This window comes from Protomyctophum bolini (genome assembly GCF_963924005.1).
Source record: "Protomyctophum bolini genome assembly, chromosome: 9".
Taxonomy (NCBI): domain Eukaryota; kingdom Metazoa; phylum Chordata; class Actinopteri; order Myctophiformes; family Myctophidae; genus Protomyctophum; species Protomyctophum bolini.
In genome coordinates, this window is record NC_137870.1 from 34,451,547 (window position 1) to 34,477,373 (window position 25,827).

The 25,827-nt window shown below is 42.6% G+C and overlaps 2 protein-coding genes across 3 annotated transcripts; both read left to right on the plus strand.

Moving 5' to 3' along the window:
• The first annotated feature begins 206 nt into the window (after positions 1 to 206).
• Positions 207 to 8,779, plus strand: LOC308322010 (galectin-4-like). 2 transcript variants are annotated; one of them, XM_080773184.1, is made up of 12 exons: positions 207 to 293; positions 778 to 866; positions 2,881 to 3,088; positions 3,588 to 3,701; positions 4,163 to 4,210; positions 4,770 to 4,791; positions 4,828 to 4,925; positions 5,614 to 5,688; positions 5,797 to 5,826; positions 5,922 to 6,010; positions 6,316 to 6,481; positions 8,572 to 8,779. In XM_080773184.1, the coding sequence occupies exons 1-12, from the start codon at positions 252 to 254 to the stop codon at positions 8,716 to 8,718; spliced, it is 1,128 nt and encodes a 375-aa protein (XP_080629310.1). In that variant the 5' UTR covers positions 207 to 251; the 3' UTR covers positions 8,719 to 8,779. The 2 variants fall into 2 exon arrangements, with proteins under 2 accessions (XP_080629310.1, XP_080629309.1); XM_080773183.1 differs by having other exon boundaries at positions 4,770 to 4,925.
• Positions 8,780 to 12,509: 3,730 nt separating this feature from the next.
• On the plus strand, positions 12,510 to 19,630 carry LOC308321841 (high affinity choline transporter 1-like; the record flags this gene model as incomplete). Its single annotated transcript, XM_080772932.1, has 8 exons — positions 12,510 to 12,693; positions 13,922 to 14,035; positions 14,881 to 15,036; positions 16,023 to 16,171; positions 16,660 to 16,815; positions 17,332 to 17,485; positions 18,169 to 18,386; positions 19,082 to 19,630. 8 exons carry the CDS (start codon positions 12,510 to 12,512, stop codon positions 19,628 to 19,630), a joined length of 1,680 nt encoding a protein of 559 aa, XP_080629058.1.
• Positions 19,631 to 25,827: the final 6,197 nt, after the last annotated feature.

The following is a 25,827-nucleotide window of genomic DNA, read 5'->3' on the forward strand; positions in this document are numbered from 1 at the left end:
GCACACGCACGCTCGTCAAATATGTATTGAATACCTGCAGGTTAGGTGACTCACTTATTTCCATCTTTTGTTCAGGGGAGCCACTCCTGTCTCTCCTGGGTTGAAGGTAAACACACATCTGTCATGGTGAATGAATGTAGGTGTGGTTACATCCCTCCTGCAGCCCTTAAAACGTACCAGCCATCACCACTTCCTGTCCTTGCTTATTCCGTCTGCTTCATCTCTTCATCTCTCTCACTCATTTCACCGTCATGTTCGTCGCTCCGGCCGGCTACCAGCCTGTGTATAGCCCTGTAAGTACGACAAATACAGTTGTTTTTGTTTTTGAAGTTGAATCAACTGAAATACAGAATATGATATATATAATGTAAAATATTGTATAATATATAATTAAATGATAGCCTTCGGATTGAGTAAAAGTAGATGTATAATAAAATAGTATTACATTTGTAATCAGCTGCACAGTTCAATCTGGATTCTCCAGGGGATCCCCAGCTAAATAATTGATAGTTGTCCACTAAATGGACCCTTTCCATGTCTGTAACTGAGAGTGTACACATGGAGCCAAATGCACCCGTTCCATTTGTACACTTTCTGATTAACTCACAGGATTTTACAGTGTAGATTGATGTCCTAGAGATAAGAATCATATCAATATTAGTCCGTGGCCTAATCCACATCAAACTAGAGGTTCTTTAAATTAAAATGTTGATAATCGCTGCATGGGAACACCCAGTCATCTGCAGGATTTCCACCCTTCTTCTGTTTGTTTTGCAGAGTGTTCCTTACACAGGACCCATCAATGGAGGCATGAGAGATGGAATGTCCATATATATCCAAGGATCCATTCGTGACAGTACAGACAAGTAAGATGCTACTGCATGTGGCACCTTTTCCACCGGGGTTGAACCCGTTTTTCTTTTTTAAACCAAATTAATTGGTTCCGATCCCTTCTTCTTGCCCTGAAGTGGGAACCAAAGTGGGCGCATGTCACTATATTCAGGTTGGAAGATGTAGATGTGATATAAACCTTCGTATAAAATAAAGAACAGAACCAGTTCTAGATCCACAGCTCTTTTGGTGGAAAAGGGGGAATTTGTTATTGGTTAAGTTTACAGTTTAATATGCGCTTTCACATGTGTTTTACACCAATAGACATTGATATTACACAGTATACAGTTTAATATGCCCTTTCACCTGTGCTTTACACCAACACACATTGGGTACAACATTACAGGTATAAGCCTAAAAGCCTCTGTCTGCATGCTCTGGGTTCACTATATTTTACATTCATCTGACAGAATCAGAATCATCTTTATATTGTCACCGATATAAGGTTATACTGTATATACTGTAACAGTGGGTAGACTAGTCATTGGTTAGACATGGGTTAAGGTTATAGGTTTAGGTGTGTTGCCCCGTGGGAGGTTAGCTTTAGGGTGAGGCCGTGAGGGTTTGAGATTGTTGTAGTTGTAGGACTAATGACTGGTCTAACCATAGTCTAAACCAAAAACTGTCTAAACTAAGTACTGCACCCGTCTGTTTGTAGCACACCCCATTGACCTGTGCAGCTCATTGGGGTCGCATTTGGGTCTCTCTCTCTCTCTCACACACACACACACACACACACACACACACACACACACACACACACACACACTACAACGTTTACTTAAGTAAAACAAATCTAAGTTCTCCATCCACCACTGCATGCTGAAGTACCACAGTACAAGCAAACAATGTTTCTGTGATACTGTATGATAATATAAGGCGGAAGTTGAACCGTAAAACATGGCAGTATTTATATACTTCACTAATAGGCTCACAGAGTTATCAGTTCCAACGATTCAGTCTTTGTCTGTTATTGCAATGTGTTGACATCGTTTAAACACTGGAGGGTCCACCTTGTGTAATCAGAGTGAGGGTGGGGTCTGAATTCACCAGGGTCTCTTATCAATGGCCTGTCCCTCCCTCCACTGTGGTTAATTCTTTTCAAATTATTTTCAAATGTGTCCGCTATTATTGTTCAGTTTAATCTCAGGGGGCATATTACCAGACAAAGTAAACACAAATCTAACTTTATATTCTGACTAATATCTAATATACTACAAGACTATTCAGATATAAGACAAGCTAAATTATACAGCTGTAAAATAATACAATGACTTCTGCCACTCTTAGCCCTTAGCTGCACTGCTTTCAGAGCTATATTATTGTGTATCCTAGGTGTGCCCACACTTTTTTTGACTTGAGAACTACTTTTAAAATGACCAGCTCAACCAGATCTACCCACTGTCCCACCATGAAATGGTTGACCTGAGGAGGCTTAGGAATAGCTGGCGTAACATATAAGACAAACGCAATTGGAATTGGGAAATAGTGGCTTGGGTGGCCGGCGTAGCCGCCTGGACACTGCTAATGCCGCCTGACTGTGTGTCGTGGGTTCAACTCCCGTTCCTGAAGACCTTCGCTGCGTGTCACTCCCCATTTCCTATCAGTCTATATCCCTCAATAAAGGCAAACATAGCCCAAAAATATAAAACGAAATTGGGAAATAGTCTTTCTCCTTCTTTGACTCGCACGTTTGTACTGTAACTATACTGATGCTTGCTCACAATGCTCAAAGCTTTGCACCGGGGTTTGTCTACTATAGAAGTCATGAGCTGACATGCAAATAGACATGGAAATTGAGCAGACATGCAAATTGACATGGCGGCTGGCCTTGTCTTTTATTTTCTGAAAATAAATAGAGATAGAGGTAAAACGACCCAAAGCATGTTTAAAAGTGAAATTCCCCTTTAAGAACGTTATAACCAATACGACATATAGCCTACTGTACACCACCTTAAACACATGACGATGTCTACTCTCTCTCTTCAGCTTTCTAGTCAACCTGCTGTGTGGCCAGTCCACGGAGGGCAGTGACATCGCCATGCACTTCAACCCTCGCTTCAGCGGCTGGGACAAGGTGGTCTTCAACAGCCGGCAGGACGGCAGCTGGCAGTCGGAGGACAGCACCCGGGACATGCCCTTCAGCCTGGGACAGCCCTTCGAGATGGTCATCCTAGCCGGCCCACAGGGCTACCAGGTCACACAACAACACACGCTACTTTCGCTATACTTTTGAAATTGAATCATGAAAAGTAACAGTTTTGGACATGATATAGTCTTACAACTTGTAATTATCTATCTCAATGCAAAACATGCCACAGACAATTCCTTATATGAACCTCTTTCTTGTCAGTGTTTGCGACTCTGAACAGATGACACACATACAGTTCACAGTTGAGTACCAAAAGTAAAAGTACTCATTATGCAGGATGTCCCATTTCAAGTTTTCAAATGTATACTAATGGCCGAAATGTATATGGCTGAAGTGGTTAATGTATGTTTTGTAATAATAATACAAATCTTCTAAAGTAACTACTAAAGTGTTCTGTTCAAATAAATGTAGTGGAGTAAAAGTAGAAAATAAATGCCATGGAAATATACGGGAGTATAAGTAAAAGACAGTACTTAAGTAAATCTACTTAGCTACTTTCCACCACTGAGTATACCATGACGTGACCATTCCATGACAATTACAGATCAAAGTCAACGGCAAGGACTTCTACACGTTCCCACACCGGCTCCCTGTGGAACGAGTGTGTGCCATCAACATCGCAGGAGATGTGTCTGTCCAGACCATTAACATCATCGGGGTGAGCTTTTCATTGCAGCTCTCTGCGCCACTGGAATTATGACTCCTTATAGCACTGATAATTAAAAGAAAAAGACAGGAGCCAGCCAACAAGTCCTTCTCCGTGTTCAGCTTTTGTCCAAACGGTTTTGGAGAAATCTGTACATCAGTGTTTATTATACGTTCCAACCATGCAAACCTATATTAACTTTATATTCCATTGTCAGCAAGCTGTAATAAGCTATTCATAGTGGGTCCGCAGCATGTCATTTTAATAAAGGTATACAGCATCCTATGTGCAGAAAAGGACACTCATGAACATGAACATCGAATGACGACATTCCTCATACTAAACAAACACACAGACAGACGGACGGACAGAGTGCAAAACATACTCTCTCCATACCTTTGGCCTGGTGGAGACCGAAGAGAGACAGATAACGCTGGTATTAATGTATTTACCTGTGTTCTGTTTGTTTTCAGGGAAGACCTGCAGGTGGAATGGGAGGAGGAATGGGAGGAGGTGGCATGGTATGCTTTATTTGCATTACTTTGTATATATTATTCATGTATAAAGAAGAGGAGAGGTGACCTGGCGTGGTTCACTTGGTTAGGATATAAGATGTGATCCTCATCAAGTGGGCACTCCTACCTAAATTAACCTCTCCTCTTCTGTACATTTCCTGTTAAAGGTTTCATGACATTCATTTTCATTTATTTTATTTTTTATTTGAGGTTTTATGACCTCAATTACACCCTTTGAACATTCAGTGGATTTCTGGAGTTTTCTCTGGGGTTTGGAAGCCTTTTGAGCTGCAGTGAAAACAGGCAAAACAGTGAAAACAGTGACATCTGCTGGCAAATCCCATTGACATATATGGGATTTGCTGTGTCATATATGACAACAGCAGGAAAATCAGAGCACTTGTTTGAGCCAGAAAATACTGAATGCTAAAAGTTCAGGGTTTTTTGGGTGCAATTGAGCTCAGAAAACCTAAAAAAAGATTAAGAAAAATTACAAAATATTTTTTTATGTCACAATCCCTGTCTCGTCTTAATAAACCCCCCTTTTCTACACGTCGATGTCCAGGGAGGAGGATGTATGTCACCAGGTGGCGGCATGGGCGGTGGAATGGGAGGCTACCCAGGTGGCGGCATGGGCGGTGGAATGGGAGGCTACCCAGGTGGCAGCATGGGCGGAGGAATGGGCGGAGGAATGGGCGGAGGCTACCCAGGTGGCCCAGGGGTAAGCTCTCATATGGAGAAGGTAATAGCTGGATTTGGACAGTCCAGCTCCACCCACATCCAGCACATCATGGCTCATTATATGACTCATGCATATGCTCATTGCAGTGAGGAGCCCCCACTGGGAGGACGTAGAACCTTCGTCCTACTCCTCCCACCCAAAACTCCCTGCTGACAGGCTCCGCCCCAAACACGACCAATTGTGTTTGTATCGTCGCTTGACAAAGCAGGAATGCACAGCGTTAGATTCGAACTAGTCTCGTGTAGCCAGACAACTGTGCCTATTGTATTGTAGTATTAGCGCAGCAAAACTACGTATGATCAGAGCTTCCGTTCTCCATGACTATGACGGAAGCATTAGCATTATTACAAATAATTATATAAATCCATTCAAAAGACAGGAGTCTGATTCAAGCTGACATACTGGATGTGGGGCGGGCCTGGACTGTCTCCTGGGCTGCAGCTGGTACTACTTGCTGCAGCTGGTACTACTTGCTGCAGCTGGTACTACTTGCTGCAGCTGGTACTACTTGCAGCTGGTACTACTTGCAGCTGGTACTACTTGCAGCTGGTACTACTTGGAGCTGGTACTACTTGGAGCTGCTACTACTTGGAGCTGGTACTACTTGCAGCTGGTACTACTGTGCGTATAAGCTGCAGGACTGACTTAGGCCTGTTTTCCCTTGCAGGGTGGAGGAGGGAATGGCTACCCTGGATCAAATCAGGGTGGAGGAGGGAATGGCTACCCTGGATCAAATCTACCAGTGAGAATACAATAATAATAATTTATTTATTATTATTATTATTATTATTATTATTATTATTATTATTATTATTATTATACCCTGACTGCACTTGTGTTTGAATTGCAGGTTATGGGTGGACAGCCAGTGTACAACCCTGTAAGTAAACTTATTGTATTGACAGACGTTTGTTGTTTTTAACATGTATATATGGTTGTGTATTGACAGTGTGTTGTTTTTTATGTTATTGTAAGACGGTGCCCTACTCCCAGATGATCCCAGGAGGAATGTCCTCTAAGAGAACCATCATCATCAGAGGAATGGTCCCCTTTGGAGCTGATAGGTGTGTGTGTATGCGTGTATGCGTGCATGCGTGCATGCGTGCGTGTATATTGCTTTTCAATCTATCTCTTTAATATTGATTTTTGAACAAGGATCAGTGTGTCCGGGCTTTTCCTCAACCACTCAGCAATAGCCTATATTTAATTGCACATAAAATACTTGGGCATGTCCTTAATTGGTTTCCACAAATGACTCCATTCTAGTGTTTCATTGAAGTGAAACTGACACTGTGGCAGAGGGTTGGTCGCTGTTTGGTTTCATAGGTGTGTGTGTGTGTGTGTGTGTGTGTGTGTGTGTGTGTTCCAGGATGTGCATCAACTTTGAGGCGAGCAGCACGCGTGACATCGCCTTCCACATGAACCCCAGGGTGAGGGACGGCGTGGTGGTGAGGAACAGCATGGTAGGAGGAGGCTGGGGACAGGAGGAGAGAGAGACCGGCCTCTGTCCCTTTGCAGAGGGACAGTACTTTGATGTAAGACCCTTCGTTATGTCTGTGGTACAACTAAACATGTCCCTTTATGGAGGGACAGTACTTTGTTACTCATAATGTTGATCCATCCATCCTTCCTCTTCGATATCTCCCTTTTGAGTTTTGACTGATATACCTGTCCATTCAAACTCTATAGACGGGCCTGCCCCAAAGTTATTAGTTATTAGTGCAGCTGGCCCGAAAATTAAGTTAAATTAAATTAATTAAATTAAATTAAAACCTGTACTCAAGAGAATGTCCCGCTACCACCCTTAGATCTCCATATATGGAGCTGACCTGTTCTGACATTTCATATATTGATCTGACCTCATCAAACCCTGTACACTCAAGAAATGCTGTACAGCAGTACAGAATTCATTCCATGTTGATCTGACTGCAGATGTGTCCAGCAGAGGGCACTGCGGGTCCACTATGTTGGCCCCTTGTTGTTGTGTCATCTGCCTCTTGACTTTCAGAGACCGGGGGCCTATTTCACGAAACTTGGATTAGAGATTAAGCCGGGCTTTAACACATATCCTGGTTTAATATATCCTGGATCAGTGTTTAACCGGTTTCATGAAAGCTCGTTGATCTTGCCAGATTAACTTAACCAGTTAACCTGGATATGTTGAGGCTTGATTCGGTTTCATGAAAGTGATGCTACATTAGTTACCATGGAAACTTATGCTTTGGACTTAGCCTGCTCCGGACCAGGCTAACAGCCAGGTTTAACCTAATCCTGATGTCTTTACTGTTCATTAAGCAGTTAAACTGATCACAAACCAATGATGTTTTCCAGATTTATTCAATTATTATGGGTTTATGTTGCCTTATTTGTATCGGTCTGCATTAAAGGACTAATTTAAGCACTATATAAAATCAAATAACCAAAATATATAGGCTGCACAACATCATGACAGCTTGTGAGCTTGTAGATCAGCTGCTTTTGGTGAATGTTCCCCATGAATAGGTTTGCTGTCGTGCAAGTGCACGGTTAAGAATAATTATTATATTATATTATTATTATTATTCTTTGTAAAAGTGAAAACCACTAAATATTACCATTAGTCATTGTTTTACAACATATTGTAACGTTTCACCCACTACTAGTCCTACATACTTACACCTAGAAACCCCATTCAAACCTATTTAGGTTCATCCTACGGTGGACATGTGTGCCTGAAAAGGAATCTTTGAAATGTTTCATAGTTTTAGAAATATAGTGCTTTCAAATTTGAGACATTTATAGGCAGATAGTGGCACTTCAAAAAATCACTTTCACCTAGAAACTCCATTCACACTTTGTAAAATTCAGCTTACTGTGGAAACACATGCTGGAACTTTTTACTTTGAAATGTTTTGTAGTTTCTGAGTTATTTAACTTAAACGCCCAATGCATTCTCAATGGCAATAGCACAAACTTTGGCATGCTAAATGAACCCATGAACCTATGAACCTCACCAGTCTGGCCCCTGTCTGGAAAACAACCCCCTTCCCCAAAGGTAGCTCCCTCAGAGGAGGGAGTTATGGCCAAATATCACAATGCGACAATATCATTATGCTTACAATATTAAGAATTCTGTTTTAAGTTAATAGTAGTGGTAAAATGTAAACTATATTTTTGGGGTAGTTAATCATTCAGTCTATCCACTATTGAGAGTATGTTCTCTCTTTAATTACAGCAGCAGTATTTATTTTAGAAGCTTAAATCCTTGTATCAGTTGGTCTTGAATAGATTAGTAAAGATAATGAGATATACAGAAGGGGGCTGTAATGCAACTATTAAGGATGCAAACTGCCTTAATACCCCATGAAGAAGAAGGATCAGTAAATCTTTGATCCACAGAATGGGTCTAGAGACAACAAGCCAGACTGTCTATTAAGCCAGGCTTGCTGATCCCGGCTCGCCAAATCCGCCAATTCTGAGCCTCGCTTGGCTTTAGTGGAACGGAATAAACCAGGCTGTAAAGATCAGGATTTAAAAAGCCTGGCTTTGGCCTATATCCTGGATTAGTTCATCCAAGATTCGTGAAATAGGCCCCAGGTGCAAGTGTCATGATGTGTCTAATTGTTGTTGCTGTTTGTTGTGTCAGATGTCCATCCGCTGTGGGAACCAGAGGTTCAAGGTGTTCGTCAATGGCCAGCATCTGTTTGACTTCTTCCACCGCCTCCAGCCCTTCACCCAGGTGGACACCTTGGAGATAGACGGCGACATCACTATCTCATACATACACTTCTGAGACCACTCACTCACACACCAGTGGTGTAAAGGAACTAGCTAAGTACATTTCAGTACAATTAAGTGCATTTACTTCGTAATGGAGTATTTCCATATTGCAGTATTGATACTTTTACTGAAGGAAAACATTTGAGTACTTTTTCCACCACACACACACACACACACACACACACACACACACACACACACACACACACACACACACACACACACACACACACACACACACACACACACACACACACACACACACCTCAATGTGTGGCTGCTCTATTCCTCATTATCTGCTACAAAGAGAACAAAATAAAGATTGTGTTTGTGTGTTTAAAGGCGTTTATGTTCTTTGTATACTTTAAACAACAAACCCATTGATTCCTGCCAAGGACCCCCAAACTGACCCCCCCCCCCCCATCTGAAAATGTTTTGTACCTACCAGGGACCCCCCAAAAGAGATGATTTCACTCAGCAGAGCAGATTTGTGTCAAAAGGCAAAATGATTCAACATTTTTCAAAAATAGCAGATAGACTATAGCCTACCATATCACAGCACGGCACGAATTGACACTCTGTGAGCTTGTAGATCTGCTATTTTTGAGAACCACTGTTATAAAACACAGAGTTCTCCTATAAACGTGTGTTGACTGACTGTCATGGTTGGCTCTTGGCCATCAAATTATGGAATGTCAGAACAGGTGAGCTCCATATATGGAGATGGAGGCGTGATGTCACGAGGCGTGACTATATATGACGTGACACACGTTCATAGTAAATGTGACCTGCGGTCACTGCATACCCTCTATACAGTAGATCGTTTTTTTAACCACATCTTTATTTGCAGGTAAACATAAAATGACAGTCACAGTGAAAGGGTTCAAATACATCATTAATAAACAACGTATTCTAGTCCATTTATGAATGTCCATCATTGTTAACATCTGTGTCGTTCTGTTGAATTCTATATTCAGTCCATTTCTTCCATTCTTCAATGAATAGTTCCTCTTGTATAGTCTCAGACTCTCAGTGAGTATGAGTAAAGGCTCATTCATAGTCTGGATTCTCGGTGGTGAGGTGACCACCGCTCCGGTGGTGAGGTGACCACCGCTCCGGTGGTGAGGTGACCACCGCTCCGGTGGTGAGGTGACCACCGCCGGAGCTGAAATAACGTTGAGCGGTGGCGGTGGTTTGCTCTTCACCGCGGCTTGTGACGTTATGTTGTAGTTCGGTGGCCACCTCACCACCGAAAATCCAAACTATGAATGAGCCTTTAGTTTCTCCATTACAAATATCTCCTCCACAATGCTCAGCCACTGCTCACAAACTGGAGGTTCTGGTTTGCGCCATAGCCTTGTAACTGCTTTTTTACTAGCTGCCAATCATACTTTGACCAGGTACATATCTTCTCTGTGTGTTATCCTCAAATCACCAAGGTAAAGCACAACACTAGTCTTAGACCTGTATCTCATAGCTTAGTATCTTCTTTATCTCTGACCATACATTATCCCAATATTTATTATTTACCAAAATATGTGTTCATGGTCAACATTTATACTTCCACATAACCTCCAGCATGGTTGTTGCTTATTGACTGCATATACAGTAGATTTAAAGTGCTAAAGACCTGTTTCTCATGCAAAATCACTGGCAATCATTCTTCAGCATGTTCTAGGGTAGGGTAGCCTCGGTACCCAGGCTTTTATCTTTGGTGTCCTCTGATTATTATTAGTCCAAACTAAATATATGCTGTACGGTTGATTTCAGATGTATATTTCTTTCTTGTGTAAGTACAGTAAGTTAGTAGTAATGCATTTGGTAAAATATTTGCCTAGTGTTTGTCATTTAATCTGTCTGTGAAATATTAAGCAGACTGGAGCTGTAACTACTGAGGCCAGTGTATCCCTGATCACACCTGGACTTTCTGACAAGGCTCCATCTCCCAGCTTGATCAACACATCTTCTGGATTTCAGACCAAATAAGGTTATCTTATCTTGATCTATTTTTATGTTACTGATATTTTAGATCACTTGTTTGTTTGTTTGTTTGTATGTATACATTATACGTTTGAAGGACAGGAAGCTATGGAATTAGATAAAAAGCTAAAGTACTCTCAATGAAAGTTTTGTTTTGTATGCCAAAGTGTTGAAAGTCCAGGAACCCCAGGGTCTGTGAGGAGGTTTCAGGAGGTCCTCCAACAAAATGACTTAATATAGCATAACAATCTGTTTAACCACAATTATTCTTTGGTTATTCAAAGCCAATGCGTGATGCAACGTGTTGTGAGCTTGTGTAGTAGATTGATTTTTTTTAACCCCCAGAAGAGAAGACAAATCTTCTCTTCTGGGGGTCCCTGACAGGATATTTTCAGACGGGGGTCCGTGGCCAAATACATATCAATTTGAGGGACGTTGGCATGAAAATGTTTGAGAACCACTGGAATGGAAGACAAGTTCCAGCTGCTTGGTTGTATGGTGATAAGTGCACTTGAACTTGGAAAGTGTGTTGCATTTACTGTGTAATCTTCTTTCCTCAGCATGATGACTTCTCTTTATAAATTTTACCTTTTATTTGACCAAGTAGTCACTTGAGATCAAAGATCTCTTTATCGAGCACCTTTATCGAGACCTTGCCAAAATGGCAGCATTTTAAAAAGGCTAATCCAGTAAAAACAAGGCCATACATTACATACATTACATACATACATTACATACATTACATACATACATTACATACATTACATACATACATTGGCGGCATCAATGCATATCTGGTCAAAATGGAACATCCAGTCCCAAAACATGGGTGTAGCACTGTCTGTTGCTACTGTGGGTTCCTCTCAGTCACATAAGGTGAGACACTGGATGCAGGTTAAATCATTTATTGGCTCAAGTCAACACAGACACTTGGTTAAACATAACATAACAATGTATACTCCTAGTGCAAAATAAAGTCAGCCCAGCCGTGCTTGGAACATATTGCCTGGCTGCCACACCGATTTCAGTTACTGTATATATACTATACTTACTTATGTAAGGACTTAAAACACTAAAACAAGTTGTGTAACTGATATGGGAGAAGCTTGTAAAAACCAATAACATTTTGTCAAGTGAGGGGCGCCTTTTTTTGTTTTGTACTATTGTTGATTTCAGAGTAGGCCTATATCAGAGGCGCAGTCGAGATGGGTCTAAAACATTAGTTTATTGAAACCCACGTACATATAGTCATACAAAGGTAGCCATGCAAAGCTGTCATTCCCGGGAAGGTTCGGTGCAGTTGGCTCTCCTCTCTTCCCGGGGCTTTTTATTAAACATGAATACATAAGAGGTAGGGTCTAGAACATTAAGTAACAATCATAATAGTTGGTTGCCAAAACCCTGCATACCAAGGCGCCTATTCACCAAGCCAATTTTGGGATGATTCACACAACTCGTGGTTGTGTGAATAGACTTGGCTTGTGTGGATAGACTTGGCTGCCACATGACTGAACGTCTGAAAGTCAGACGTTCAAAAATAAGTTATTCACTTTTGATTCAGTGTAGTTTAGCGACAGTCCCATGCATTCTCCAGATATGGTCCTGTTGCCCCTCAGGGGAAAAGAAACGGTGAGTAGACATGGAATTTACTGCTTTTATCAGCATTAATTATGACAATTCTGTGATAAATAATAAATGTTATCATTCCATTCACCTGGTGGCAGCAGCAGCAACAGGGGCAGTATAGATTCAATATCTCGCTCAAGGACATTTCAATATGTTAACACATCCTGTCTGCTTGCATTTGTGTGTTTTAGTTTCACGATGGCTCTAAACATAGCTGGGTTGGTAGCAGTGTTGGTCTTCTATGCCTTGATCCTGGGGATGGGGGTCTGGGCTTCAAGGAAATCCAGGAGAGAGGAGAAGAAATGTGTTGGATCCAGAAGTGAGGTCACCATGATAGGAGGACGCAACATCAACATTTGGATCGGCATCTTCACAATGACAGGTGAGAAAATGTATGTACGACGATGTACGTATATAGCATAAAGCGGGGATTCACAAATCTTTTCATGTCAAGGGCCTCCAAATTGATGTGGATCCTCAATCCGAAACATGTGCCAGGGAAAACTGTCAATTATTGAAACTTTTCACAATTGCTTTATTGCTTATGATTTTTCCAAATGTTTCAAAAGTTGACCATCTCCATGGCCTTGTGGTTAGAGTGTCCGCCCTGAAACTGGGAGGTCGGGGTTCGATCCCCGGCAGGGTCATACCAAAGACTATAAAATGGGACCCAATTCCTCCCTGCTTGACACTCAGCATCAATGGGTTGGATTGGGAGTAAATCAACTAATCAAATGATTCCCAAGCGCGGCACGGCTGCAGCTCACCGTCTGCTAAATGCCTAAATTGTAAATTCTCACAGCTCCAAGAAATGGGTCAAATGCGGAGAACAAATTTCACTGCGGTAACGTGTGTGACAAATCGTACGACTTGACTTGACTGATACACAATCCAGGTCTAGTCAGTCGCGGGTGTGTTCACAAAATTTCATGGGACCGCGCCCTCGAAAATACGCCCCTCAACTTTTCCACACGTCCAAAATAAACACACTCCTTTCATTGAAAATGAATTACAAGGTGCATCAGTCGCTGGCTCACTGCCCGTCTCAATGGACCTTTAGATAGAGCAACAATTCTCTGTGAGATTGTCTTTTCCCCCCTGTTCTTGCAGAAACCTATTATCTCCATTTCATCTTTTAAAATTAAACTAATTCCCTACTTTGTATATCGTCGTATGACAGCGTCGTTCAAAAGTACTGAAAAGATGTGACGCTTTGTGAGCTTGTAGATTTGCTACTTCTGGAAATTTGAGACGCCAGGTTGAAAGTGCTTAAGTCTTCCCTGTTGGTTTTCTGCAACAATTATTTAACCAATGAAAAGTATTAAGAGCTTGTGACTAATATATAATACTATATTGGATTCATTATTAGGAACACATGGTTCTGCACATGCAGACAGTACAAGGTTTCTTCCCGACAGCAACAATTTGTTCCTGTGTGTGTGTGTGTGTGTGTGTGTGTGTGTGTGTGTGTGTGTGTGTGTGTGTGTGTGTGTGTGTGTGTGTGTGTGTGTGTGTGTGTGTGTGTGTGTGTGTGTGTGTGTGTGTGTGTGTGTGTGTGTGCGTGTGTGTGTGTGTGTGTGTGACTATGTTAACTGCTTCTTCACCATCAGCCACCTGGGTTGGAGGAGGTTACATCATGGGTACTGCCGAGGCCGTCTACACTCCCTCCCGTGGCGTCATCTGGGCCCTAGGGCCCCCTTCATATGTGCTGTCCTTCCTCGTAGGTAAGAAGCAGCATTGTGCATTCTTTCCATTTCAACTGTAGTCCAGGAAGAGCTGAGATTCAAGTCTGTGATGTAACAGACACACTCCAACATCATGTGTATTGTTTCCTCAACTTCATTAGAATGGAATTTGGGTGGGAAGATTTTTGAACATTTGTTATTTTTTGAACATTTTATGTTTAAAATATATGTTTTATTTGCTGTATTGGGATTTGAGTGTGCACAAAGTACTAATATAGTACATACTGTAAATAATCCATAATAACAAAATCAGATCTGGACTTGGCCCACCATTTGAGAGCCACTGAAGAAACATAATTTTTCTGAAAAACATGCAGTGATATAGCCTTCAGAGAAAATTGTTTCACGAAGACGTTGGCATCATCTTCACATCTGTACAGTCAGGTCTACTGTACTGTCCAAAGGGTTCCCAAACTTTTCAGGCCATGACCCACCACTTGGATTTGGAGTTGAGGCAATTTATTACATTTAGTTTGACTCGATTCCACTGAGCTTGTAGTGCTGCTATTTTCAAAATGTTTTCCTCTTTCTTACGAAATATTTGACAGTTTGACACTAGGCCTATTGTTATTTTTGCCTTGTATTTAATACATTTTAGAGGTATTAAAAAGGTCTTAAAAGTAGTGATGTACTATATTATCAGTAGCATATATCAATATTGTCCGATATATCATTAAAAAAGGGCGACTTACTGCTGTTGGTTTGTTTACTGTTGAGTGAGAAAACAATATGCACATTAATCATCCGGGGACCCACCTGGGGTCCCGATCCCAAGGTTGTGAACCCTTGGTCTAACCCACCACCTTCATGTTGTGTCCCAACAGGAGGCTTGTTCTTTGCTAAACAAATGAGGTCGAAGCGCTACGTGACGATGATGGATCCATTTCAGCATCGCTATGGCAATGCACTCACCACAGCCCTCCTGCTTCCCAGTCTGCTCAGTGACATTCTCTGGGTGGCCTGCATCCTGGGTGCCTTGGGTCAGTCACACTTTATACTGTAGCTCTGCTTATCAACATCAGGTCCTTCAGGGACCAACATGTATATAGTGTAGCTCTGCTTATCAACATCAGGTCCTTCAGGGACCAACATGTATATAGTGTAGCTCTGCTTATCAACATCAGGTCCTCCAGGGACCAACATGTATATAGTGTAGCTCTGCTTATCAACATCAGGTCCTTCAGGGACCAACATGTATGTAGTCTAGAGTACTACTCCCACTTTTGCTACATCTGCACCTCACCACAGGTCTCCTCCTTACTTTGGCATTTCAGTGCATCAATGTTATTTCCCTGGAGGACCTGATGTTGATAAGCAGAGCTACACTATGTAGCTCTGCTTATCAACATCAGGTCCTCCAGGGACCAACATGTATATAGTGTAGCTCTGCTTATCAACATCAGGTCCTTCAGGGACCAACATGTATATAGTGTAGCTTTGCTTATCAACATCAGGTCCTCCAGGGACCAACATGTGTATAGTGTAGCTCTGCTTATCAACATCAGGTCCTTCAGGGACCAACATGTATGTAGTCTAGAGTACTACTCCCACTTTTGCTACATCTGCACCTCACCACAGGTCTCCTCCTTACTTTGGCATTTCAGTGCATCAATGTTATTTAAACTCTGCTTAGCTGTTAGCTCTGTTCATCCTTGCATCTGTCAGTGCTTACTACCTATAGGGCTCCGAACAGGTTTGAGGAGCAGAAACAAAAACAATGAACCAAAGGATATTTTACTAGGAGCAGAAACCAAAATGGAAACGTCATCATCTTACTGATTAAATAATGTTATGTTTTCTTTCCTACAACAACTACAAAAGTGTGCTCCGTGGAAGGCATGTGAGCTTGTAAATCTGATATCTTCGCTGAAATATAGCATATGGTTCACCTATAGAGGATGACATGTGCAGAGGAGGGACACTAGGGTTCAATTGGCACACGTGTGTATATTGTGTGTTTCTGCAGGTGGGACAGTCAGTGTGATTCTTGATCTTCATTCGTCCTACGCCATCGTCCTGTCTGCAGGTGTTGCCATCACCTACACACTGCTGGGAGGCCTGTACTCAGTGGCCTACACTGATGTCATCCAGCTGTTGATCATCTTCATCAGTCTGGTGAGAGCAGACGTGAATGTCAGGGGTGGCATAGCCTCGGAAACGGAAGGGGATGCGGGCTCATAGGTTGGTGAACCAATAGGAAGTCGGTGTCGGTTTCCAGTGCTAGTTTGTTCTGCCTCTCTAATATGCACAGGCTCTTTCAGGCTATATGGTGGCATAGCTTAATGGGTAGAGAGCCTGGCTGGGAAGCAGAGGGTCTCTGTTTATTTTCCCGTTGAGGTGCCCTGAGTAAGATTATGCACTCGGAACTCCTATTTTCCCCATTTTTTTTTTTTTATCTTGGAAATATTATGGAAAATGTTGATTTTTCTTTTATTTTCTTTCTTTTAAAGAGTGTGCCAAGTTTTACATTTTGAGGAGGGAGTGGTTAATGCAAACTCCATCCCCCCCACCCCTGATAGCATTAGCTATTAGCACTGGCGGTGAATATTATTTATATTTCTGTTGACCCATTTCCTTGTTCTGTTGTATCTTGCCCTTCCCAGTGGCTGTGTGTTCCCTTTGTAATTCTCCACCCATCATCATCATCATCATCATCATCATCATATAATATGACACTCACACCTCCACACTCACCGCCCTGGCTGGGGGAGCTCAAGACAGAGGATGTTGGAAAATGGATCGATGAATTCCTCTTATTGGTTGGTTTGTTGTTTCCCGCCAAATCCTATCCATGTACAGTATGCATCTGTGTTTACATATCTGCATTGTCAGGCAGAAACCTTCAATGTCCATATTTTATCTTTTTCTCTATTTACTGGCTGCCCTATTCTATACTTTCTGCGCAAAAGCTGCAATGTGTGGGTGGCACACACGCACACGTCAGGGCGTGTGTGCGTGCATGTCTTTAAGAGTAATGGGTTGCATCGTTGTGTTGCAATCAGCTGCAGCTGTTTATGCTGTGCTCATGGATGGCTAAATGGCATGAACTTTCCACCTTCCGTCGTGTACAACTGGACCCAGCTGAGGCCTGATGGCAGTGATCCGTTGGCACTCCATGCCTCAGACATAATTTGTGCCGCCCGACACCAGGATACCGCGGAAGCCTGATGGCATGTGTGTGTGTGTGTGTGTGTGTGTGTGTGTGTGTGTGTGTGTGTGTGTGTGTGTGTGTGTGTGTGTGTGTGTGTGTGTGTGTGTGTGTGTGTGGGGCGCAGTCCTTAGGAGGACTGTCCTTCCAGGCATTCTATCAGAGGGTCCTTTCTGCTGCATCACCTGCTCAGGCCCAGATCACGTGCTTTGCATCAATGATCCTCTCCACCGTCATGGGCATTCCTTCAGTCATTATAGGAGCGGTGGCTATTTCTGCAGGTACTTCACAAACTCACTGCTAAAGCTGCAATGTGCATTCCACAAATCTTGTCCTACCCACGGTTCGGACCCCAACTTACTCCTCCTTCGGACCATTGCTCCGAAGGAGCATTGATCCGAGGTGCGCTGGGGGTCGGGAGAGGGTGGGTGGTTAGGTTTAGGTGTCTGCCCCGGGGGAGGTTAGGGTTAGGGTGAGGGTTTGAGGTAGGTTGTTGATCGGACCAATGGACCGTCGGCATATTGACGCGGACCCCCAACTTACTACCGATGTGCTAAGACATAGAGCGTCTCAGTCCCTTTATTTAAAGACCTGTAAGCCTCGTACAAAGCCAACAGCCGAGTTTACAAATCATGACAATAAACGCATATTTTGGGGCCGAACAAATCATTAGAAAAAAGAAAAAAAAGGGCAGTGTACAACAACCGTTTTTCTTCTTCTTCTAAATAAATACATTTTATATCTATATGGAATTCTCTTCTGGTGCCCTCGCAGGGGGCGGGACTGCGACGCTCTGCGCCTGCTTGGCCAGGGAGAATATTGCCCTTATGAGCTTCCCGGAAGTAGAGTAGACCTCCTCCAACCACAGCAGATGTACTAGTTATACACATACTATTGTTTCAAATAATGTTCACACGTTCTCGATTGCAGCTTTAAACTCACACTAGGCTTTTCCCCCTCTCAGACTGGAACCAGACAGAGTATGGTCTTCCATCTCCGTTTGAGCGCGGGGAGGCAGGGAATGTGCTTCCACTGGCCCTGCAAAACCTCGCCCCGTCCTGGGTGTCGGTGTTGGGCATTGGGGCATTGGCTGCAGCCGTCATGTCCTCCGTGGACTCTGCCATGCTTTCTTCTGCATCCATGTTCACTCAGAATATCTACAAGAGCTACCTCAGGAAACAGGTTGGAAACCTTTCTGTATGTGTATGTGTTCAAGAGGTGCACGCACATCCAATAAAATTCAACAGGTGCTCGAACAAAAGAGATAAACTGAAGAGAACGAGGAAGACTCTATTTAAGATGACGTGAGCTTTGGCTCTAAATGTAACTCACTCATTGGATGCCTACATAAAAGTCACTTAAAGGATGACTTAAAGGATGACTGAGTCACAGACAGAATAGACAATTACTGTACCATATTATAATGAGTATTACAGTGTGCAGATGCTTCTTCTTTCTGTTTTTTTGCTTTTGATCTTTGGTCGTTTTGAGTACCTGCTCACCTGCCTTGCTTGAAGGTTTGTCGATGTGTGTGACTTGACTTATTTTGAACTCGTTCATATCGCGGGTATTATATGAAAGTTATATATATATAACATATACCATGTGACTGAGTATAAACATTTCTGAGACCAGAGTTTTAAAGCCTGATCTATACTTTGTGGCATGATGGTGTTAAGCAGTGAAAATAGATCTACATGCTCATTCACAACGCATACATGCTCATTCACAACACATTATGAGCTTGTAGATTTGCTATTTTCGGCATGTGACACCGTCATACGATGGGGCATACATTCTGTATTACTAGGCTTAGGCACAAGAAGGAGATCAGACGGTCATTCTGTAATAACGAGTCTTTTCCACTCTCTCTCAAGGCATCGGAGGTGGAGTGTGCATGGGTGATCCGGCTAAGTGTGCTGTTCGTGGGCTTGGCTGGCACCGGCCTGGCCTTCACCGGGGAAGGCGTCATGGCGTTCTGGCTGATGAGTTCAGACCTGCTGTACTGCATGGTCTTCCCGCAGATCGTCTGTGTCCTCCATTGTCGTTTCGCTAACGGATACGGTGCGACCACTGGCTTCGTCCTGGGGACATTTGTGAGACTTCTGAGCGGGGAGCCTCTACTCCACATCCCCCCTGTCCTGATGTTTCCCGGTTGGAGGGAGGATGAGTTAACAGGGGACATCCACCAGTATTTCCCCTTCAGGTCTTTCATAATGTTGCTCACCATGCTCACCATTCAATCAGCCTCCTTGCTGGCACGTCTGGCATTCACCCGCCACATGCTGCCTCCTTCCTGGGACGTCTTTGGTGTCTTGAGGGAGACTGGGAATGCTGTAAAGGATGTAAATGGAGCGGGGAGAGCAGATGCTGCTGCTACTGAGACTACTGAGAATCTGCTGGTTACCTCCACCTCCAGCTGCTAGGAGATCGGTAGCCCAACCAATGATACTGTAGGTTTAATTCCAATTCCGATTCTGGAGACTACTAGACCACATTTTAGATTAGATTACTGATGTGACCAATGTTTTGAAGGAAGGAAGGAAGGAAGGATTCATGAAATATTGGATTTTATTAAAGTTCTACTAACTTTTACAATGAACGAGCGATAATAAATATAAAATACTGTATACATATAAACTGAACTTCATTTTATTTAACCACTTAAGCCCTAATCATGAATGATAATAAAAATCACCCTTGTGTGACGTGGGCGCACTCTTATCATCATACATCAGCCAATCAAGCCAGGTGTATGTGCCGGATCTCATACTAGGCCAGACGGAAATTATGCGGCGAGCAATCAACGCCAGCCGGCCGAGTATAAAAGCCGCTCTCACTCTGAGCGCACGCAGCAGCAGCTGGTTCACCACGGGCTGACAGAGGCACGCCTCACGAGAGACTTCGGGTGGTAAGCGACACTATATTTCCCATACACGCTCCCCACTGTTATATCGCTCTGTGTGCACGTTCTCATCGTCCCTCTATCTAACAGGTTTCTAGGTTCGGAGCCGGACACAGAGAGAGGCGAGGTGGAAGAGAGGCGGAGGAGGACGCCACCCACTCCTCGTCCCCCTGCCGCTAGTGAGAGAGAGAGACAGCGGGGACCCCTCGCCACCTTGAACCGACACCGCCTAAAAAGGTCGTAAGAGAAACCTTACCACTGTTCATACTACTCACCTTATGAGTCAAGAGGAGCCGTTAAAGGCGAAGACTCCGCTAAGGATATTACTGCTTCGGATAGGAGGGCTAGCGAGCTCCTTGAGCTGCGTAGGGAAGCACGCCTATGTAACTATCGTACCTGTGTGATACTATACCTGTCCCGGGAACCCTGTAGAAAGAAGAGGCCTAAGCTAATGAACTATGCTACTCTAAGCTAAACCACCTACTGTACCTGTACTTACCTGTACCCACCACGGGAGTCGCTGTTCGCCACAGGAACCTAGAGGAAAAGAGAAAGAGAGAAGGCCGTTATTATTTCTGTCTGTCCCCACCACCCCGCCAGAGTGGCCTCGGGCAGGGTGGCAGACCTCCCACAGAAAAGGAGTGTATTTGTATTTCTGTTCAACTTAAAGACTAACTTCCCTCTCTCACCGGCAGATATCGTCGAGGGACCATTGACGCCACCGTGTGGCCAACAGACTGTGATTTATGTTACCATTCCCTGGCCTGCTATATGATTTTCACTCATAAATAAAAGAGGCTGCACGCACCTCAGTCATGAACCTTCTCCACTGTCTCCGTCATAAATAACTGCATAAAGATAGTTTGATCTGTTCTTCTGTTGAAGTAGTTGGATGCCAAAAAAGTGGCTGTAGAGAACTAGTGTGTGCTCGCTGGAGCGAGCCCACAAATATCACTGCAAGCAGCGATAAGACGGTTCAAGCCATAAAAGCCCCTCTCTTCACAGCGTCTCCGCTTTAAATAGCTGGTTGGAGACTGGAGATGACTCCCTTTTTTGAGGGCCTCATATGGCCATCTTTGGGTGTTTGTGCGTATACCCCATACCCATACCAATGATTTGATTGGCTGTATATTTGTAGTCTCTAAATGTTATGATGAATTGAAAATGGTGGACTGGACCCTATTGTAAACAAGTGTAATGCTTTATGGTGTCGTCCACTCCAGTTTTTGTATTGAGTTGTGCTTGAAATGTAGGCTACTGTAATTCTGCAAACTGTTAATCACTCACTCACTCACTCACTCACTCACTCACTCACTCTCTCACTCACTCACTCACTCACTCACTCACTCACACAGACCAACACACAGGGTTGTGCAATGTGCACAATGCAGATGCACAGTCTAGCTGCTGGCTGGCTGGCATGTAGCGCGCACGGCCAACAGGGGGGTGTAATAGAGTGGAAGGGCTGTAGCCTACTGAGATCTGGACAAAGTCAAAGACTTTTAGATTTTTAGGACTTTGTTAATAAAGTTATTATTATTTTTGTTGTAAAATGAGGTAAATTTAACCCTGCAAACCCCATGTTTTTTTTTCTAAATCTCACCTGTACAAACAGACCCCCACACACAGACCCCCATACATTTTAAATCTCTGGAGCCCAGCATTTCCATACAGTAGGCCAACACGTTTCCCCATTTTTTTTTTAACTTTCTTTAACTGTATTGTATATAATATATACAATACAGTTAAAGAAAGTTAAAAACAAGCGCTGGCAAACAAACAAACAAAACGAAATCATCATATTATGATGATTTCGTTTTGTTTGTTTGTTTGCCAGCGCTTGTTTTTCTTGCACAATCTGGCAACACGGGCTACTATACTCAACGAGGGGAGCAGCAGGTGTGGAGAATGAGAACGAACCGCCGTAACAATAACATGACAGCAGCACAGAAGTAGTAGAGTTGCAGAGGAACAGTCTCTTCCTTGTGCACTTTCAAAAAGGTAGGTTTCGCTTACGACATTTAAAGAATCATAGGTTAAGCTCTGGTCATGCGTTTAGAGCTATGGACCAGAGGTAAGGTTAGGCTATTATCACACAATGAATGTGCACAATTGCAGCACAACTCTTCCCTTCCCTCCCAGCTCGCTCCCTCTAATGGGAGCATACTAGGATGATTATCATGACTAGCATACGTTTATGAACACAATTCTTAGCAATAAGTCTAATTGCAGTGGTGTCTTTCTGTACTGTATAGGCTACATGACAAGTGGGCTATGGTATTTTGGACTATACTTGGAAGTTTTATGTGACAGAGATTTAGGCTATTAGGCTACAGTAACTCACAATGGGGTCTATGCACAGCAGCCGTGATTGGACAGAAATTGGGCCTCTTCCTTACTTCCATCACAGACAGGTGTTACCATTAACCAATGATACTAAAGGGAAGGGCTTTGTTCAATTACTTTTGCCACATGGTTCCATTTGTACACAGCCAGAACCGAGCCCCCCAACATAAGGAACCACGAGGGTCCCTGGCCTGGAGTCACCACACTTATTGGCATGACATCCTTATAGGCTACTGTAGTAGTTGCATTACTGTATATTCATTGAAAACTTTATTTCAGACACAATGGGTCCATATACAAACAACATGTAAAAACACAACAGTAAATACAAAAACAACAACACAGAAATAGCCTATGTATTAGGCTATTTTCACTCCAGGCAGTCCTTGTCAATTAAAAACATATAAACATTGCCTCCAGTGTTTCCAGAAACATGAGGAGAAGACTGTGTCACTCTGTGTGATCCCTGTTAAGGCCATAATTAGTGCATTATTTGATTCCCTCAGTCTACACATGAATCTATACATAACATTCCTCGGTACAGCATGAAATGTGGGTACATTACTGGTCACAAACATTTCACTAGCACTGGTCCATCTTGGGAGTCTCAGGAATATTCGAAAAGCATCATTATATGCCACCTGAAGTCTTTTCATTTTCGCTTTGCTGTATCGGCACCACAAGTGAGCTGTATAGAGTGGAGTGCAGTAGGTTTTAAAAAGTGCTATTTTGACATTGTCTGAACACATGAAACTTTCGTGCCAGCATGTTGGCTTGACCATAATGTTTACAGCACTGGCGCTGCACATCATCATCATCACATAGATCTTCTCTGATGTATAGTCTTTAGTGCTATTAGTGTTCTGTGCTCACCCCATCCCATAACTCTCATACATTTAACATTTATTGTCCAAACTATTTTATCGTCATTAGTCTCAGACCCATGTGGTCTGAGTTTGCGCAAATCCTTCCCTCAATGTATAATTCAAGTCCTCACCATAATGTAGTAAATACCACTATTTTGAGGAATCTCCTCGCTGCTTCCAACACCATTTCAATTCTTTCAGATTTACCCTGCATCTCAACCGCACAATTCATCTGTTTTCATCCCCTTTCACGTCCATCCTCTTCACAGCTTCGGCATGTACAGTATGTGACTCCCTTTTCCACTCTGATCCTGCTCACCTTTGTTTCCTTCCCTTTTAGGACACTGTGGCAGTTCACGCTGCACAACCTTTAATACGTTCCTGTGTTTTTGAGCGCTGCCACTGCTTGGCAGTCGAAGTAGGACTGTTGAGGTGAGAAGACCCATGGGGCCAAGCTGACCAGTTATTATGGTAAATACTTTTGTTCTGTTCATTTTGATGACTGCAGAGATGTCTATGTAACAATGTTAAATAAAAAAGCCACTTCATCTTTGCATCATCCAAGGACTATTTCTTCCAGACCCTGCAAAGTGAATTCCCTTGCAGTGTAGCCAGACACTTTGGTTCTTCTGAAACACAATCCTCGTTACACTTCTCCTTTCCACAGCTTACTCCTCTGCACATCTGCTCTGGTAGTTCTCTTTCAAATGTCAGACATACAATGGATATATATGGACTTTGATCTTCCCTCTGCCCTTCTCTGTATCTTTCTTGACATTCTTCTTGCCTCACAAACACCCTCTATTTGTAGAAAAATGTCTGGCTTGATTGTCGGTAGCACACCACTTATTAGTTATCACATTCCTCCTCCTGCATCCTCCTTCTCTGAGATGGAACGTGTGTACTGGGATATGGAACTCGCCAAACTCCATAATATTAATATTGTATAAGAGTAAACAAAAACCAAAAAAGTGTTGTACCCTGCCCTTTTTTTCTTCTTTCGAATTCTTTCTAAATGTGACAATCTATAGAGCATAGCAGTGGGCGTGGTTTTCTGGACCCGCTGAAATAACTGCCATTCATATTTTCCCATAGAGATTTACACTATCTGTATCAATTATTTTAAACGTAGAATCAAGCCATCCACGACGATGGGAAAGGCAATATCTGTCTTTACGACACAAATGATAACATTCATTTTTCTTTATTTTGTTAACTGGTCTACTATAGCGAACAAAACTATACCAGTGAAATTGGGGAAACTCTGAGGAACAGTTGAGGTTTAAAATCTTCCACAGAAGATTTGTATTATTTGTATTTATTTATTCAGCACAGTATAAAAACAACACAGTGAACATATAAATATAAGAAGGCTAGGCTGAGGCAAAAAAACCCCAAGGGGCTTATACGAGGCCTTTACCTATGTAAAACACAATGAAATATAGAATATCCAGAAAACATGATTGCAGTATATAAAACAAGAACAACAAGAACATGATTAGAATTCTTGGTTATCTACATGATTAGAGAAAGATAAAAGACATGTATTCTTTGGTGTTTGACAGGTATCTTCTTTTGACGTGGGTGAGGAGATAGAAGGACATCAATCAGCTCAGAGCTGGGAGGCTGTGGGACCACATTCAGAGACGCATCTTCCAGAGAGGGAAATTGTAAGTTTGCAACATTTTACTACATAGTTTTCCATGTAGGCCTATACAACATGATTTGTTTATATTGCCTAATAGCTTTGAGGTACATTTGGTACTTTTAAGAAGTCTTTCCCACAAAGAGTGATCACTGTGTAGTATTGAACTGAGAGTTAAAGGAACATTAAAATGTTATTACTCTCAGTAATTTGTCTAACATTTGTCTGGCAGGGAGCGTGTGGGCAAATATCTCCAAAAATGTTATATATATATAAAATTCTATGATAAATACCATACTATTAAATTACTACCATAATGACCCAGAACATGGAATACTATGTTTGTCCACTGGGTGGCAGTGATACCCCATGCAATGCTCTATGAACCATGGTCCTTTCACATGATTCCACACACATTCCACTTATTCTCCATACTGTCGATTATAGATATAACAGACAAGTAGAAGATATGCTGTGTTAAAGATGGGAAAGACGGAGAAGAGCAAGTAAGACTGACGACATTTATTGGTGGAGATTCTTCTGGATCTTCTCAGGCTCGTCCTAGATATATATTGCTGTGGCTTTAAGCAGTCTGTGGCTCTGTTGTAGTTGTAGGCCTACGAATTGACCCAAGATATATCGCAATAGTAATCGTTCAACGGTTTTTTATGATCCAAATAACATTAAAAATTGATTATTATATACATTTTGGATCATGATAGCCTAAATGCAGGGGTTGAACGTTGGGGTACAATTGAATACCCAAGGAGTGTTTTTCATGTAAAGCTAATGCTTGGAATGGGGTCAGAATCATCAATAACCCCTATTTTGACGACCACAGAGTGGGGAAACTCTGCGAGC